Source organism: Panthera tigris, chromosome B4 (genome assembly GCF_018350195.1).
Source record: "Panthera tigris isolate Pti1 chromosome B4, P.tigris_Pti1_mat1.1, whole genome shotgun sequence".
Classification (NCBI taxonomy): domain Eukaryota; kingdom Metazoa; phylum Chordata; class Mammalia; order Carnivora; family Felidae; genus Panthera; species Panthera tigris.
Genome location: NC_056666.1, coordinates 16,586,630 through 16,604,520, shown reverse-complemented (window position 1 = coordinate 16,604,520; position 17,891 = coordinate 16,586,630). Strand labels below are relative to the sequence as shown.

Here is a 17,891-nt window from a genome sequence, read left to right as displayed (position 1 = left end):
CAGAAAAATATTATTGACATCACAGAAGCTGCAGCCAATTTATCCCAACAGGCCTCTGTCCACTTCAAATACTACAAACAAACGTTCTTTATTAGCAAAACAATATTGTTTGAAAGTTTCCCAGAATTAATTTAGAATTTCCTAATTACTAAAAAAGATACGAGTTCCATCATGGTGCTGGGGACTAAAACCAGAATTTCAATTGAGGACAACGTGATCTTTGTATCCTAAAACAAAAGTGCCTTATAAAATTAATAACTTAATGAACTAAAAGACACATACTTTGTCTAAGATAACAATAATTAATTTACAATCACTATATAGAGTACGACAAAAGAAAAGGAGGCCATATAAATTCGTTTTTTGAAGAAGTGTGAGACTCTTAACTTATTTTAATATTTTGTTCATATATAGCCAACAGTAAGAGAGAAAGCCAACCTAGGGTCAATCCAAAGTTCTGCAGGAGAAACATCAACCAGGGTCGCCGTGTTTGAACATGAGTCATTTCAGGAAGCTAAAAAAAGAATAAAAAACCAGAATAAGATCCAGATATATTCACTGCTGGGAAAAGTTTGGTGGGAAAACATGAGACTGTTATTCAGAACCTAATAACCTTTCAAATTCCCAAAGCAGTTACAAAATGCTTAATACCTACTCCCAACCAAAATTTGAAAATGTAAGATAAATTAAGTCATTTGATTGCGGTTAGAAGAATCCTAGTGTTGCCAGAAGTCTTAAAATGACAGAGTTATCAACTGAAACCAAGCGCAATCCTTCTTATTTTTGTTTACTGTAAAGTAGATAATAGATGAAAAGTACTACTTTTGACTGTTCTGTTAGGTTTATGGAGCCATTAAACTTACTGGTTGTTACAAAGCACATATTTGTTTCCTTTCAAAGAGATCTTCAAGGTCTTTCTGACCTTCAGAACAATAAAGGAATCAGGCCCTAAAGCTACATTTTACTCTCCTAGAGGCGAGTGACAAGGGTTTTGTTTGTGAAATGGCTTTAACACCATTGAGAGCAAAATGTTCCTGGGAGCATCTAGGAACAGCACCTCAAGGTAGTATTTTTTCTTTCTTTTTTTTTTTTTTTCACTTGGCCTTTATTATTTTTTTTAATATGAAACATTGTCGAATTGGTTTCCATACAACACCCAGTGCTCATCCCAACAGGTGCCCTCCTCGATGCCCATCACCCACCCTCCCCTTCCTCCCATCCCCCATCAACCCTCAGTGTGTTCTCAGTTTTGAAGGGTCTCTTCTGGTTTCTTTTTTTTTTTAATTGAAGTACAGTCGACACACAACATTACATTAGTTTTGAGCGTACCACCTAGTGACTTACCACCTCTATACCGGATGCTATGCTGGCCACAAGTGTAGCTGTCATCTGTCACCTTACAACGCTCTTACACCGTGGACTATATTCCCTGTGCCGTATCTGTCCTCCCTGTGATGTGTTTTTGTCTCACATTCTTTCAAATCCCTCACCCCGGGAAGGTGAGCGGAGATCTCTCGTATGACATAGTCATTTCTATTAGAAAACAGGCTTAGGTCAGCCTGGAGGGGAGACTTAACTCACCCATGCCATTGTTGACATTTTGGGTTGGATAATTCTTTGTTACGGGGGTTGTAGGACGCTTAGCAGCATCCCTGACTTCTGCCTGACATATGTCAGCTGTACCTCTGACCCCAGTTGGGACAACCAAAAATGTCTCCAGATGTTGTCAAATTTCCCTGAGGAGTAAAAATCACATCTGGTTGAAAACTGGGTTATTTACAGCAAGAAAAAGATAAAACGTATAAAATGTGCAAGGGTTTTAGATTTACGGCAAGAGAAAACAGGTTGATATACTTTTTTTTTTTTTTTTTACCTTGACATGTTTTTTTCAGGCCTGTACAAGAGCATCTGGAATGTTCTATTTGGGTATGCTTGAGATGGATATTTCTCCCTTTTAAAATTAGATTAATGGACAGAATGAAGATTAGGATTATTGTGTCCTGCTATCTTACACTCTAACACGGAGCAGTGGACTAGAAGGCAAAGGAGGATCCAGAAATGCTGTCCTGGGTGGATGACCTTAAAGAAATTATGTGTCCTATTGGTTTGTCTCCGCCATGGTTAAACATCAGGTTAATCATACTACTTGAGAGTAATACTATTTGGTTCATTATCTATTATAAACTCAAAATGAAATTTGAAAATCCATAGAATATTCCCAAAGAGCCAACAATTTATGGTAATCTGGAGGGATTAACAAGATACATGCATCAGAGTCACCCCATACATCTGATTCTCAATAGCTTGTAAGCAATTTCCAACAGTTGACTCCAAGGCCAGACAACATGGGCTACCAGTTCCCTTCTGTCTCAATAATTTATGTTTCAGACCATCTTGGTGACACAATTAATTATGCCATCCCTGGTAACATAAAGGCTGAAGCTCTGACCGGCCTTATTTCCAAATACACTAAGGTATTGAGATATTGTGTAGTTCCCTCTCCTCCCTTTTTTTCAAGCAAGGTAATTAATGTTCATTTACAAGATGTGGATGAATTTACAGCTCATCTTACGTCCACTGTGTCCAGCACTACCTGATTGTTCATCTCTGATGAAGTAGAAGTGATTTCTAAAAAGATTTTCTTGGTAAATGCCCATAAAATGTGAATGATTTGCTGAACAATCATGCTGTTTTCAATGACTTGTTGAGAAAACTACTTCAGGCAAGACAGAAAGCAAGGTGACGAAAATGGTTCTGGTTCAAAAGATAGAACTTGAGATTTATTTTCAAACCACCAGTGTCTTAACCTACAATTGAGAAAGCTCATTTTCTAATTTTCATCTTTGCGTCAAACTTCTAGTCAGGATCTTTCGATGGAAAGAAGTAGGTCTTGATTAGGTAGATTTAATAGCCAAAAACTCGTAGATACAAAAACACAGAAATTAAATGAGGGTCCTGGGACTTCCCGCAAAATCTCAATCAGTTTCTGTCATGAATCAATCCAAAGAAATGCCACAATTTTTAAAAACGATTGTTTGATCTATTGTTTTCCTCACTAGCCCGTTTGTAGACCGGCTGTTTGCTTGTAGTGTGTGACACACGATAGAATTGAATAAATGTGTTTATAAGAGCTTCCAGACTCTGTCAGTGGCCCCATTCCCAGGAAGAAAACCAAGAATCCTTTATTCTGAGTATGCACATGGCATTGTCCACAAGAAAACATCAGGAGGATTTTACAGCTCCAGGAGCCGCCGTTCACATGAACTCAATGTCTTCTGGGAAGTTTTGCAACTTAAGATGACATTTTGAAAATCCATAGAATATTCCCAAAGAATATTCCCCTGTGCATTCAGAAAGGGGAGTGAGCATGTTATCTCTAACCGACTCATGGGAAGCCAAAGCAAGCTTCCCGCCATCCCGACCTTGGTGGACATTTCTGAGGCACGTATATTGATCTCCAAGGGGCCTGGAACACATAGCCCCAAGAGAGTACACGGGGCAAACACAAACAAGACAGAGGGCCAAAGACGGAGTTGTTACAGTGTACAATCCTCTGTCTACTACAGTAATGAGATGAGCGGGCTTCTTGTCCTAGTTCTGACATCACATTCATGTGACTTTGAGTAAGTCATTATCCTCCTCGAGCCATGGTTTCCTCAGAACCAAAAGGAGTTAATAATTTAGCTCTTGCAGGATTATGAGGAGTAAATGGGGTGCAGGATATAAGAAAGGGCATGATAAAATGGATGTAAATGAAAGTAAGTGCTGCATGAGACCTGTAGCCAGAGCATCCTGAAAGACTTCAAGGGAACGATGAGCTGCTATAAGGCACACCCATCTAGATGGATGGCAAGATATCACAGAGTCGGGGTGCCTGGGTGGCTCAGTCAGCTAAGTGTCTGACTTCGGCTCAGGTCATGATCTCACAGTTCACGAGTTCCAGCCCTACATCAAGATCTGTGTTGACAACTCAGAGCCTGGGGCCTACTTCAGAATTTGTGTCTCCCTCTCTCTCTGCCCTTCTCTTGCTCTAGCTCTGTCTCTGTCTCTGTCTCTGTCTCTCTCTCTCTCTCAAAAATAAATAAACATTAAAAAAAAAAGACTAATCTTGTAAGCCTATAGAAATGGACAAACAATGAAAATCAACATTTAAAAAAAGTTTAAGGAGATTCTCATCTTGATACGGATCATCTTGATTTGGATGATCTATCTGAACTTTGCACGTTCGCATGTAAGTGGATATTGGTAAGAAAATCAAGCTAAGCTTGCTTTTGAGAAAATACTTGGCTTTTTTTGGGATGATTATGGATGAATATATAAATTGTAATATCTCTTGGATATGCACCAAAATACCAGAGAGTCTCACAAAAAGTCTTTCCAAAAGACACAAATGTAAAATGCCAAATCCCAATCGTGTCTGATTACAACATTTCACTTTCTTTGAACTTACCCACATTTTTGTTATCATTTCAGTCAGTAAATTTTGAAGGGACATAAAGATATATATGCATTCATTTTTAAGAGTATATATTTTGTTTTTTCTTTTTAAAAAATTCCTGACATGAGTTTTAGTGCTACCCATTTTCCCCTGGATTTCAAGAGAGAAAAGTCCCTTTTTCCTCTAGGGCAATTAGATTCCCTTATTGAATAATTTTACAGATCCTGATTATATCCTAAGACTAGAGGGGGTGAAATGATGGATAGAGTATGTTAACAATGAAGTAAAAGGTCAGGAAAAAAGAGAAATGTTAGCAAAACACTTTTGCCCGGAGATAGAGCTAAGAGATATGTTTTTTAGATTGCTGCCAGAAATTTGGAAATCTTGAAGCAGAAAGCAACTTTCTTTTTTACCTCCATGTTTAGCAAATTCCCCAACTCAAATCAGTGGATGCCAAAATATGACAGCCAAGGAATTGTAATGTTCTGGCAAAAAAGAAAAAGAAAAAGAAAAAGAAAATCTTTACCTAAAAGCCTTTTAACGTGCTTTTTTTTTTTTTTTTCAAATTTGAATCAGACACTGGAGACCAATTCCCTAGATGGACCAAGTCTACATGGTGACTGACCTATCTGTAGATATGATCCCTATATTTCTATTAACTAACTGAGATGTAGGTATGTCGACCAAACCTCTGATTAGAATTTCTGGACATTTAGAAAGTGATATGAAGCACATGATTTATACTTGAGTCAGTCTCCATAACTGTATTCATAGTCTTAACTTTTTAAAGGGAATGCTCACGGAGAATGTTAGAACACGTGAGGAAATCTAATGTCATGTGCCTTGTAATAATTATATACTAGGGAGGACTTATCACAAAGGAGGACGATCTATAAAACATTCTCTAGAACTAAGATTTTTTGTCTCTCCTTACACATCAAAGCTGCAGAATCTTGCTGTGCAAAGCCTTCTCTGTCTACTTCTATCTGTAATCTGAAACTGGTTTCTTGTGGGTATTAAAGATCTATCGCTACATATTTCAACATTTACTTTCAGTACAGATCACAAATGTGTGTACCGAAAAAGAAAGTTCAGCATCCAATGCTTCTACAAAACACCGAAAAATCAAAGTCCTTTCATTATTAAAAATTTATAATTTAAATATAAATATTCAACATTCACTTATTTAAAAAAATTTTTTTTAATGTTTATTCATTTTTGAGAGAGAAAGAGGCAGAGCATGAGAGGGGAAGGGGCAGAGAGAGGGAGACACAGAATCCAAAGCAGGCTCCATCCAGGCTCTGAGCTGTCAGCACAGAGCCCGACGGGGGGCTCAAACTCACAAACCATGAGATCATGATCTGAGGCGAAGTCAGGCGTTTAACCAACTGAGCCATTCGGGTGCCCCTCACTTATTTTTTAAAAAGTTTATTTATTTATTTATTTATTTTGAGAGTGAGACAGAGAGTGTGAGAAGGAGAAGGGCAGAGAGATAGGGGGAAGGAATCCCAAGCAGGCTCTGCAGTGTCACTACAGAGCCCAACATGGGGCTCGAACCCACAAACCATGAGATCATGACCTGAGCTGAAATCAAAAGTCAGATGCTTACCTGACTGAGCCACCCAGGCGCCCCTCAACATTCACTGAATTGAAGACATTTGGTGATGTTTCTTATGAAGGTAAAATTGTAATTTAAATGTTTTTCCTCTCTCAGGAATACGTAGCTTTTGACATTATTAACTTTCAAGAGAAATAATTTGCTTCTCCATTCATGAGGCTCTCTTGATAACTGACTTACACCATCTTCTTTTCAGAAGGACCCTAAAACCCATTCATTATGCACATGGAGTTAGGTATGCATTTGCATTTGCTAAAAGGAGCCACTCTCGTTCCTAAGAAATATGATGAGAGACAAAACCTCAGAAACGTATTTTGTAGGCTATCCTAGTAATACTTACTCTCACTAGGGGCACACACTCCATAGGTTGTTCTAATTGTCACATTTTTATTATTTTTATTTTTTTAAGTTTATTTATTTTGACACAGGGAGACAGCAAGTGAGTGTGAACGGGGGAGGGGCAGAGAGAGAGGGAAAGAGAGAGAATCCCAAGAAGGCTCTGCGCTGTCTGCACAGAACCCAACATGGGGCTGGATCCCAGGAACTGTGAGATCATGACCTGAGTTGAAATCAAGAGTCAGACACTTAACCAACTGAGCCACCCAGGAGCCCTTGTCACATTTTTAAAGAACTTAATTGTGTCTTTGCAGAAGACCCACATCTGAGAACAAGATGGAAGTTTGTTAGTGAAAGTCATGTTTTGGCCTTTTTTTTTTTTTTTTTTTTTTTTTGGTAAAAAAGATGAACAAACTGAAAATCAACAACTCTTCTCAGATATGAAAGAAAAGTGAGGTCCAATGACTGACCCAAACATTGGAAAGAAAGTCAAGTGAATATACAGAATCACAACTTACCTGAGCAGAAACCTACAGGAAGAAACTTTTGTGGGACCCAATAAGCCAAGGTAGGGAAAAAGAAACACACAAACCTGTAATTAACAAATTATTACAGGCTTAGTGTAGACAAGCCTAAGAATTAAAAAATTTAGGGGGACCCTAAGTCTCAGAGGGTCCCCACACTTTTGTTGATTTTACTGCCAGGAGCTCTACCAAATTCTCAAGTGAATATTGGGAGGGGGGGGAATCCCTTTGTGCTTTTATCAGGAGGAAGATAAAGAAGCCATTTTGAAATCCTTTAGAGATTCTGATCTTAACAAGGATTTCCCTTATGAGAAACTATTTTATCAAAGTCTAACCTGCTGGAGTTTTATCAGAGCCTAGGGAAGGGAAGTCCTCAACTTCACCCCACTCTAGCCATTTTCTTCCACCTAAAGGGGGAGGAGGCAAGAAGTTCACAGTCTGGAAGCACAGGCTCCCCACAAGACCAAGACCTAATCAAAGAACTATGGAAGGCTCCCCTTCTCTCCATGCCTTACCACGATATTACTACAGGACTCTTGACCACACAATTCCTTTTACCCAGTACAACAGGTCGTGCTTTCAACCAAAATAACATGAATTACTAGAAGGCAAAAAACACAGTTTAAAGAGACTGAACAAACTTCGGAACCAGAGTCAGATACAGCAGGAAAGTTGGCATAATCAGGCCAGGAATTAAAAAAACAAACAAACTGTGACTCATACGGTAAGGGCTTTAATGGGAAAAGTAGACAACGGAAATGATAAAAGATAGATAATATAAGCAGAGAGATTCTTCTAAAAAAGAATCAAAAAGAAAAGTTAGAGATGAAAAACACTGCAAGAGAAAAGAACAATGATGGGCTCATTAGTGTACAGGACATAGCTGAGGAAAAACTCTGAGTTTGAAGCTATGACAATAGAAACTTCCAAAATTGAAAAGCAGAGAGAAAAAAGACCCCAAAACCCCAAAACATAATATTGAAACCATGAGAGAAAACGTGTAATATAGGTGTATTGGTAATATCAGAAAAAAAAAAAAAAAAGAGAGAGAGAGAGAGAGAATGGAAGCAATATTAGAAGCAATAATGGCTGTGAATTTCCCCCCCCAAAAATATCAGGTACCAAATCCCAGCTCCAAAGAAGCTCAGAGAATAGCAAGCGGAAATGTGCCAACAAAACAAAACAAAACAAAACCAACCAACCAACAACAAGCAAACAAAAACAAAACACCCTTCACGTAGGCATATCATTTTCAGACTTTAGAAAAACAAAGGTAAGAAAAAAACCTTAAAAGATGGCAGAATAAAAAACAAAAACAAAAACAAGCAAGCAACCAAAACCAAAACCAAAACCCAAACAAAAAACTTATATAGAGATGAGCAAGGACAGAATTATATCTGAATTCTCCTCTGAAACTATGCAAGAAAAAAAAAAAAGAGTGAGAGAAAATGTTTAAAGTGTTGAGAGAGAAAATCACCAAGTTAGAATTCTGCACCTCCAAACTTTTCCAAGAGTGAAAGGAGGGAGCGCCTGGGTGGCTCAGTCAGTTAAATATCCAACTCCTCATCTCGGCTCAGGTCATGATTATACAATTCGTGAGTTTTAGCCCCGCGTTGGGCCCTGTGCTGACAGTACAGAGCCTGCTTGGAATTTTCTCTCCCTCTCTACCCCCACCCCACTCATGCTCTTTCTCCCTCTCTCTCAAAATAAATAAACTTAGAAAACAAAAAGAGAGAAAGGAAAATAAGACTTTATCAGACAAACAAAACTTGAGTAAATCTGTTGCCAGTAAAAAATGTTAATTGAAGTTCTTTGGAGATAGGAAAATGATAAAGGTCAGAAACAGGGATCTACACAAGAAAGGAAGAGTATCAGAAAGTGAATAAGTGAAAGCAAAATGAAAACTTTTAGGTTTTAAAGTTCTAATTGATCCAACAGATAATGGTTTCTTCAAAATAATAGCAACAATGTATTCCATTCTGTATGCTTGTGTGTGCCTATGTATGTATGCTTATGTAATATTGAAATAATTGACAGAAATGATGCAAGGGATGGGAAGGATGGATTAGGAATATTTTCTTATTACAAGCTACTTTTATTATCCATGGAGCAGGGTTATTTGAAAGAGGAGTTGGATGACTTGTAAATGTACACTGAAAACTCTAGAGTAACCACTTAAAATACTCAAAAAAGAAGTATAATTCATGTGCTAACAAATGAGTCAAGTGGAATTATATAAAACGTTCAATTAAAATCACAAGACAGAAAAGGTGTGGAAGGCAAAAAAAGGTAGCCATAAAGAACAAAAGGCAACAATTAGAAAACAGTAACAAATACGGTAGATTTTAATCCAACTATATCAATATTCACTCTAAATGTCAATAGACTAAATACACCAAAAAAAAAAAAAGAGGGATTTCAGAACGGATCAAAACATGAGACCCAACTATATGCGTTCTACAAGAAGTCCATTTTAAATATAAAGGCACATATCAATTAGAAGTAAAGACATGGATGAAGATATATCATGCTAACACTGAGTAAAAGAAAGCAAGACTACCTATGTTAATTTCAAACAGAGCAGACTTCAGAGCGAGAAATGCTATCAAGGATAAAGATGGGCATTAAATAAAAACTAAAGACTCAATACTCCAAAAAGACATAACAATTCCTAATATGTGTGTACCTAACAACAGAGAGTTAAAAAATGTGAGGGGCGTCTGGGTGGCTTAGTCGGTTGAGCATCCGACTCCAGCCCAGGTCATGATCTCACAGCTCGTGAGTTCGAGCCCCGCATCAGGCTCTGTGCTGACAACTCAGAGACTGGAGCCTGCTTCGGATTCTGGGTCTCCCTCTCTCTCTGCCCCTAACCCACTTGCATTCTGTTTCTGTCTCTCTCAAAAATAAATAAACATTAAAAAAAGATGTGAGACAAAAATTGATAGAACAGCAAAGAGAAAGAGACTGATCCACTATTATGGTTGGAGACCTTAACATGCTTCTATCAGAAATGGACAGATGCAGCAAAAGTTGATTCTATGAAAACATCAATAAAATCTATAAGCCTCTACCCAGTTAAGAGAAACAGAAAACATAAATTACTGATATCAGAAATGAAAGGGGTATCACTACAAATACCAAGGACAATAAAAGCATAATAAATGGATGTTATGAACAACTCTATACCCACAAATTCGATAATGTGGATGAAACACAAAAATTCTTTTAACAGACAATTGCTAAAACTCATACAAGAAAAAATATACAATCCGAATAGGCCTATATCTATTTTTAATATTGAATCAATAATCAATAACCTTCCAAAACAAAAGTACCATGCCCAGATGAGTTCACCATTGAATTCAACGAAACATTTAAGGAAGAAATTATACCAATTCTCTACAATCTTTTCCAGAAGACAGGGGCAGAGGGAATACTTCCTAACTCATTCTAAAAGGCCAGCAATATCTTAATACCAAAACTAAAGACATTGCAAGAAAACTATAGAGCAATATCTCTTATGAACAGATATGAAAACTTCTCAACAAAATATTAGCAAATTGAATCCAACAATATGTAAGAGAACTACACACCACAACCACATGGGATTTATCTAAATACATAAGACTGGTCCAACATTCAACAATTAATACAGTCTATTTGACAACATCAACAGTCAAAAGAAGATATTAATAGATGCACAAAAAGCACTGGAAAAATTCCACACTTGTTTATGATAAAAACTCCCAGCAAACTAGGATTCTAAAGAAACTTCCTCAAATTCATCATGAACATCCATAATTAAAAAAAAAAAAAACCCTACAGGTAACATCATGCTTGGTGAGAAACTAGACTTATTGCTAAGATCAGGCACAAGGCAAGGATGTCCCATCCCACTGATGCTTTTTCAACATCAAGTTGAAAGTCTTACTGAATTCAATAAGAGGAGAAAAGGAATTTAAAGGAATATAGAAAAAGATCATTTATGTATAAAATCCAAAAGAATCATCAAAAAGACTCCTAGAACCAATAAGTGCTTATAGCAAAGTTGCAAGATACAGTAATAGACAGTAATATACAAAAGTTGACTAATTTTTTACATATGAGGAATGAACAACTGGAATTTGAATTAAAAACACATTAGCATTTATGTTAGCATCAAAAAATGAAATACTTAGGGATAAATCTAAAAATGATGTGCACAATCTGTGTGAGAAAAAGCGTAAAGTTCCAAAAAAAGATATCAAGGAAAAAATAAAGAAGCATAGAGATAGTCCATGTCCATGGATAGGAAAAATCAATATTGTCAAGATGTCAGTTCTTCTACAGATGCAACACAGTCCCATCCAAAATCTCAGTAAGTTATCTCATGGTTGTTGACAAACTGATTCCAGGATTTATATGAAGAGGCAAGAGACCAAGAAAGGCCACCATATAATTGAAGAAGAACGAAGTGGGAGAGCTGACACTGTCAGTCTTCAAGACTTAATATAAAACTGCAGTAATCACAACAGTATGGAACTGGTGAAAGGACAGAAAGACAGATTACAGGAACAGAACAAAGAGGCCAGAAATAGACCTATATAAATATAGCCAACCGGTCTTTGACAAAGGAGCAAAAGTAATAAAATGGAACAAAGATAGTCTTTTTAAAAAAAAACCTGCAATGAATCTATACACAGACCTTACATCCTCCACGAAAATTAAGTCAAAATGAATCATAGCTCTAAATGGAAAACACAAAAGTGTGAAACTCCTAGAAGATAACAGAGGAGAAAACCTACATGATCTTGGGTACAGTGATGCCTTTTTTAGATATAATACCAGAGACATGATTCATGAAAGAAATCATTGATAAGCTGAATTTCATTAAAATTAAATTTTCTTCTTTGCAAAAGACATATCAAGAAAATGAAAAGACAAGCCAGAGATTTGGAAAATTTTTTGGCAGAAGACACATCTGATAAGAGACTGCCATCCAAAACATACAAAGAACTCTTGAAATGCATAAATAGGAAACAACCCAGTTTCAAATCATGGTTAAAAGGCCTGGACAGACACCTCCCCCAAAGAAGGTACACAGATGGCAAGCAAGCATATTCAGAGGTGTTTAACATCATATTTCACTAGGAAATGTCAAACGAAAACAGCAACGAGATATCACAACGAGATATCACAACTATGACCACGGCCAAAATCCAAACATCGATGACACTGAATTCTGACAAGGACCTTGAGCAAGAGGGACTCTCATTTAATGCTGGTGGGAATGCAAAATGGTATAATCACTTTGGAAGACATTTGGAAATCTTTCCTGGAACTAGACATACTCTTATCATATGATCCGGGGATGACACTCCTTGATATTTCCCCAAATACATAGAAAATTTATGTTCACTCAAAACCCTGCACATGGATATTTATAGCAGCTTTGTTTGTAACTGCCCAAACCTGAAAGTGACCAAGATGTTCTTCAGTGGGCAAAAGGATAAATGCACTGTGGTATATCCAGATATGACATAGTGCCAAAAAGAAATGAGCTATCGAGCCACGAAAAGACTGGGAGAGACCTTAAAACCATATCCCTAAGTGAAAGAGGCCAGTTTCAAAAGGTACATACTGAATGATTCCAACTACACTGCATTCTGGAGAAGGCAAAACTACAGAGATTAAAAAATATTCGTGGTTTCTAGGGGCTAATGGAAAGGGAAGAGGCAGGACACAGAGGATTTTTAGGGCAGGGGAACTATTCTACACATTACAAGGGTGGGTATGTGTCATTTGTCAAGACTCATAGAACATACAACACCACATATGCAATAAATGTGAACTCTGGACTTTGGGTGATAATAATGTGTCAACAGAGTTTCTTAATTATAACAAATGTACCTCTGTGGTGCAGGATGTTGAGAGTGGGGAAAAGCATGCACGTGGAGGACAGATGTTATTTGGAAATTCTCTGGACTTTCTACTCAGTTTTGTCATGAACCTCAAACTGCTCTCAAAAATAAAGTTTTTTAACTAAAAAAAAAATCCATTTCCCAGTTACACTAACCATATTTCAAGTGCTTGATAAGACAGCCACACATTAAAAAAAAAAAAAAAGTCACTAGATAAATTAAAGAAACACTTTGCGGGAAGTATAGGCCCACTGGGAGAAGAATTATAATGGTTATGGATCATTCTGTATTTCTTCTGCCCACACATTCCTATTGCTCTAAAAATAGGAGAAAAAAGGAGAAGAAGGAAAGGCTAAAGTATATTTTAAGTTACTGGACTGTTTAGTGGCTTAGGTCAAACTAGAGAGTGCCATTTCAAAGTCTTCTGTTTATACTCAGAAGGATCTTTTTTTTCCCTAGTATTTTCCACAATCTTATACCTGTATAACATCTGCATGTTATCAAATGCATGAAAAAAAATGGACTTTAGAATATTCACTCATCTGGGTATTTACAACAATGTTAATAAAGCATTCAGTTAATTTTTTCTTTTGATCTTTTGAAGGGTCATTTGATAATTACTCATTGATAACATGTTATCTAGAAAATGATTAAAAAGAAACATTGGTCACTTTGGAGAATTTTTTAAATTAAATAGATAGGTAAGTAGATAGTTTGCTATGGTTCTTTTTTTTTTTTTTAATACGAAATGTATTGTCAAATTGGTTTCCATACAACACCCAGTGCTCATCCCAACAGGTGTCCTCCTCAATGCCCATCACCCACCCTCCCCTCCCTCCCAACCCCATCAACCCTCAGTTTATTCTCGGTTTTTAAGAGTCTCTTCTGGTTTGGCTCTCTCCCTCTCCAACTTTATTTTTCCTTTCTCTCCCCCACAGTCTTCTGTTAAGTTTCTCAGGATCCACATAAGAGTGAAAACATATGGTATCTGTCTTTCTCTGCCTGACTTATTTCACTTAGCATCACACTCTCCAGTTCCATCCACGTTGCTACAAAAGGCCATATTTCATTCTTTCTCATTGCCAAGTAGTATTCCATTGTATATATAAGCCACAACTTCTTTATCCATTTATCAATTGATGGACATTTAGGCTCTTTCCATAATTTGGCCATTGTTGAAAGTGCTACTATAAACATTGGGGTACAAGTGCCCCTATGCATCAGCACTCCTGTATCCCTTGGGGAAATTCCTAGCAGTGCTATTGCTGGGTCAGAGGGTAGATCTATTTTTAATTTTTTGAGGAACCTCCACACTATTTCCCAGAGCAGCTGCACCAGTCTGCATTCCCACCAACAGTACAAGAGGGTTCCCATTTCTCCATATCCTCGCCAGCATCTATAGTCTCCTGATTGGTTCATTTTGGCCACTCTGACTGGCGTGAGGTGATATCTGAGTGTGGTTTTGATTTGTGTTTCCCTGATGAGGAGCGACGTTGAGCATCTTTTCATGTGCCTGTTGGCCATCTGGATGTCTTCTTTAGAGAAGTGTCTATTCATGTCTTCTGCCCATTTCTTCACTGGATTATGTGTTTTTTTGGGTATGGAGTTTGGTGAGTTCTTTAAAGATTTTTGGATACTAGCCCTTTGTCCGATATGTCATTTGCAAATATCTTTTCCCATTCTGTCGGTTGCCTTTTAGTTTTGTTGATCGTTTCCTTTGCAGTGCAGAAGCTATTTACCTTGATGAGGTCCCAATAGTTCATTTTGGCTTTTAATTCCCTTGCCTTTGGAGATGTGTCAAGTAAGAAATTGCTGCAGCTGAGGTCAGAGAGGTTTTTTCCTGCTTTTTCCTCTAGGGTTTTGATGGTTTCCTGTCTCACATTCAGATCTTTCATCCATTTTGAGTTTATTTTTGTGAATGGTGTAAGAAAGTGGTCTAGTTTCATTCTTCTGCCTGTTGCTGTCCAGTTCTCCCAGCACCATTTGTTAAAGAGACTGTCTTTTTTGGGGGCGCCTGGGTGGCGCAGTCGGTTAAGCGTCCGACTTCAGCCAGGTCACGATCTCGCGGTCTGTGAGTTCGAGCCCCGCGTCAGGCTCTGGGCTGATGGCTCGGAGCCTGGAGCCTGTTTCCGATTCTGTGTCTCCCTCTCTCTCTGCCCCTCCCCCGTTCATGCTCTGTCTCTCTCTGTCCCAAAAATAAATTAAAAACGTTGAAAAAAAAAATTAAAAAAAAAAAAAAAAGAGACTGTCTTTTTTCCATTGGATATTCTTTCCTGCTTTGTCAAAGGTTAGTTGGCCATACTTTTGTGGGCCCAAGTCTGGAGTCTCTATTCTATTCCATTGGTCTATGTGTCTGTTTTTGTGCCAATACCATGCTGTCTTGATGATTACAGCTTTGTAGTAGAGGCTAAAGTCTGGGATTGTGATGCCTCCTGCTTTGGTCTTCTTCCTCAAAATTACTTTGGCTATTCGGGGTCTTTTGTGGTTTCATACAAATTTTAGGATTGCTTGTTCTAGCTTTGAGAAGAATGCTCATGAAATATTGATTGGGATTGCATTGAGTGTGTAGATAGCTTTGGGTAGTATTGACATTTTGACAATATTTATTCTTCCAACCCATAAGCATGGAATGTTTTTCCATTTCTTTATATCTTCTTCAATTTCCTTCATAAGCTTTCTATAGTTTTCAGCATACAGATCTTTTACATCTTTGGTTAGGTTTATTCCTAGGTATTTTATGATTCTTGGTGCAATTGTGAATGGGATCAGTTTCTTTATTTGTCTTTCTGTTGCTTCATTATTAGTGTATAAGAATGCAACTGATTTCTGTACATTGATTTTGTATCCTGCGACTTTGCTGAATTCATGTATCATTTCTATCAGAGTATTGGTGGAGTCTATTGGGTTTTTCTTGTATAGTATTGTGTCATCTGCCAAAAGTGAAAGCTTAACTTCATCTTTGCCAATTTTTTCTAAAATTTTTTTTTCAACGTTTTTAATTTATTTTTGGGACAGAGAGAGACAGAGCATGAACGGGGGAGGGGCAGAGAGAGAGGGAGACACAGAATCGGAAACAGGCTCCAGGCTCCGAGCCATTAGCCCAGAGCCTGACGCGGGGCTCGAACTCATGGACCACGAGATCGTGACCTGGCTGAAGTCGGACGCTTAACTGACTGCGCCACCCAGGCGCCCTGACATCTTTGCCAATTTTGATGCCTTTGATTTCCTTTTGTTGTCTGATTGCTAGAACTTCCAACACTATGTTAAACAACAGTGGTGAGAGTGGACATCCCTGTCGTGTTCCTGATCTCAGGGGGAAAGCTCTCAGTTTTTCCCCATTGAGGGTGATATTAGCTGTGGGCTTTTCATAAATGGCTTTTATGACGTTTAAATATGTTCCTTTTATCCCAACTTTCTCAAGGGTTTTTATTAAGAAAGACGTTGAATTTTGTCAAATGCTTTTTCTGCATCGATTGACAGGATCATATGGTACTTATCTTTTCTTTTATTAATCTGATGTATCACATTGATTGATTTGTGAATGTTGAACCAGCTCTGCATCCCAGGAATGAATCCCACTTGATCATGGTGAATAATTCTTTTTATTCTTTTTATATGCTGTTGAGTTCGATTTGCTAGTATCTTTTGAAAATTTTTGCATCCATATTCATCAGGGATATTAGCCTATAGTTCTCTTTTTTTGCTGGATCTCTGTCTGGTTTGGAAATCAAAGTAATGCTGGCTTCATAGAATGAGTCTGGAAGTTTTCCTTCCCTTTCTATTTTTTGGAACATCTTTAGAAGGATAGGTGTTATCTCTGCTTTAAATGTTTGGTAGAATTCCCCAGGGAAGCCATCTGGTGCCGGACTCTTATTTGTTGGGAGATTTTTGATAACTGGTTCAATTTCTTCGCGGGTTATGGGTCTGTTCGAATTTTCTATTTCTTCCTGTTTGAGTTTTGGAAGTGTGTGGGTGCTTAGGAATTTGTCCATTTCTTCCAGGTTGTCCAGTTTGTTGGCATATAATTTTTCATAGTATTCCCTGATAATTGCTTGTATCTCTGAGGGATTGGTTGTAATAATTACATATTCATTCATGATTTTATCTATGTGGGTCATCTCCCTTTTCTTTTTGAGAAGCCTGGCTAGAGGTTTATCAGTTTTGTTTATTTTTTCAAAAAGCCAATTCTTGGTTTCATTGATCTGCTCTACTGTTTTTTTAGATTCTATGTTGTTTATTTCTGCTCTGATCTTATTATTTCTCTTCTTCTGCTGGGTTTTGGGTGTCTTTGCTGTTCTGCTTCTATTTCCTTTGGGTGTGCTGTTAGATTTTGTAGTTGGGATTTTTCTTGTTTCTTGAGATAGGCATGGATTGCAATGTATTTTCCTCTGAGGACTGCCTTCCCTGCATCCCAAAGTGTTTGGATTGTTGTATTTTCATCTTCATTTGTTTCCATATATTTTTAAATTTCTTCTCTAATTGCCTGGCTGACCCATTCATTCTTTAGTAGGGTATTCTTTAATCTCCATGCTTTTGGAGATCTTCCAGACTTTTTCCTGTGATTGATTTCAAGTTTCATAGCATTGTGGTCTGAAAGTGTGCATGGTATGATCTCAATTCTTTTATACTTATGAAGGGCTGTTTCGTGACCCAGTATGTGATCTATCTTGGAGAATGTTCCATGTGCACTTGAGAAGAAAGTACATTCTGTTGCTTTGGGATGCAGAGTTCTAAATATATCTGTCAAGTCCATCTGATCCAATGTATCATTCAGGGCCCTTGTTTCTTTATTGATCCTGTATCTAGATGATCTATCCATTGTTGTAGGTGGGGTGTTAAAGTCCCCTGCAATTACCACATTCTTATCAATAAGGTTGCTTATGTTTATGCTTATTGTTTTATATATTTGGGGCTCCTGTATTCAGTGCATAGACATTTATAATTGTTAGCTCTTCCTTATTATTATATGATGCCCTTCTTCATCTCTTGTTACAGCCTTTAATTTAAAGTCTAGTTCGTCTGATATAAGTATGGCTACTCCAGCTTTCTTTTGACTTCCAGTAGCATGATAGATA

General features: G+C 37.6%; 1 protein-coding gene across 1 annotated transcript in view; it reads right to left on the bottom strand.

Annotated features, from left to right (window-relative positions):
* Positions 1-382: 382 nt before the first annotated feature.
* The window catches only part of SLC39A12 (solute carrier family 39 member 12), an 83,854-nt gene continuing 66,345 nt past the window's right edge, over positions 383-17,891 (bottom strand). Inside the window, exon 12 of the mRNA XM_042993659.1 lies at positions 383-514. Within this exon, the coding sequence (XP_042849593.1) occupies positions 383-514 (132 nt within the window). The remainder of the gene's footprint in view (positions 515-17,891) is intronic.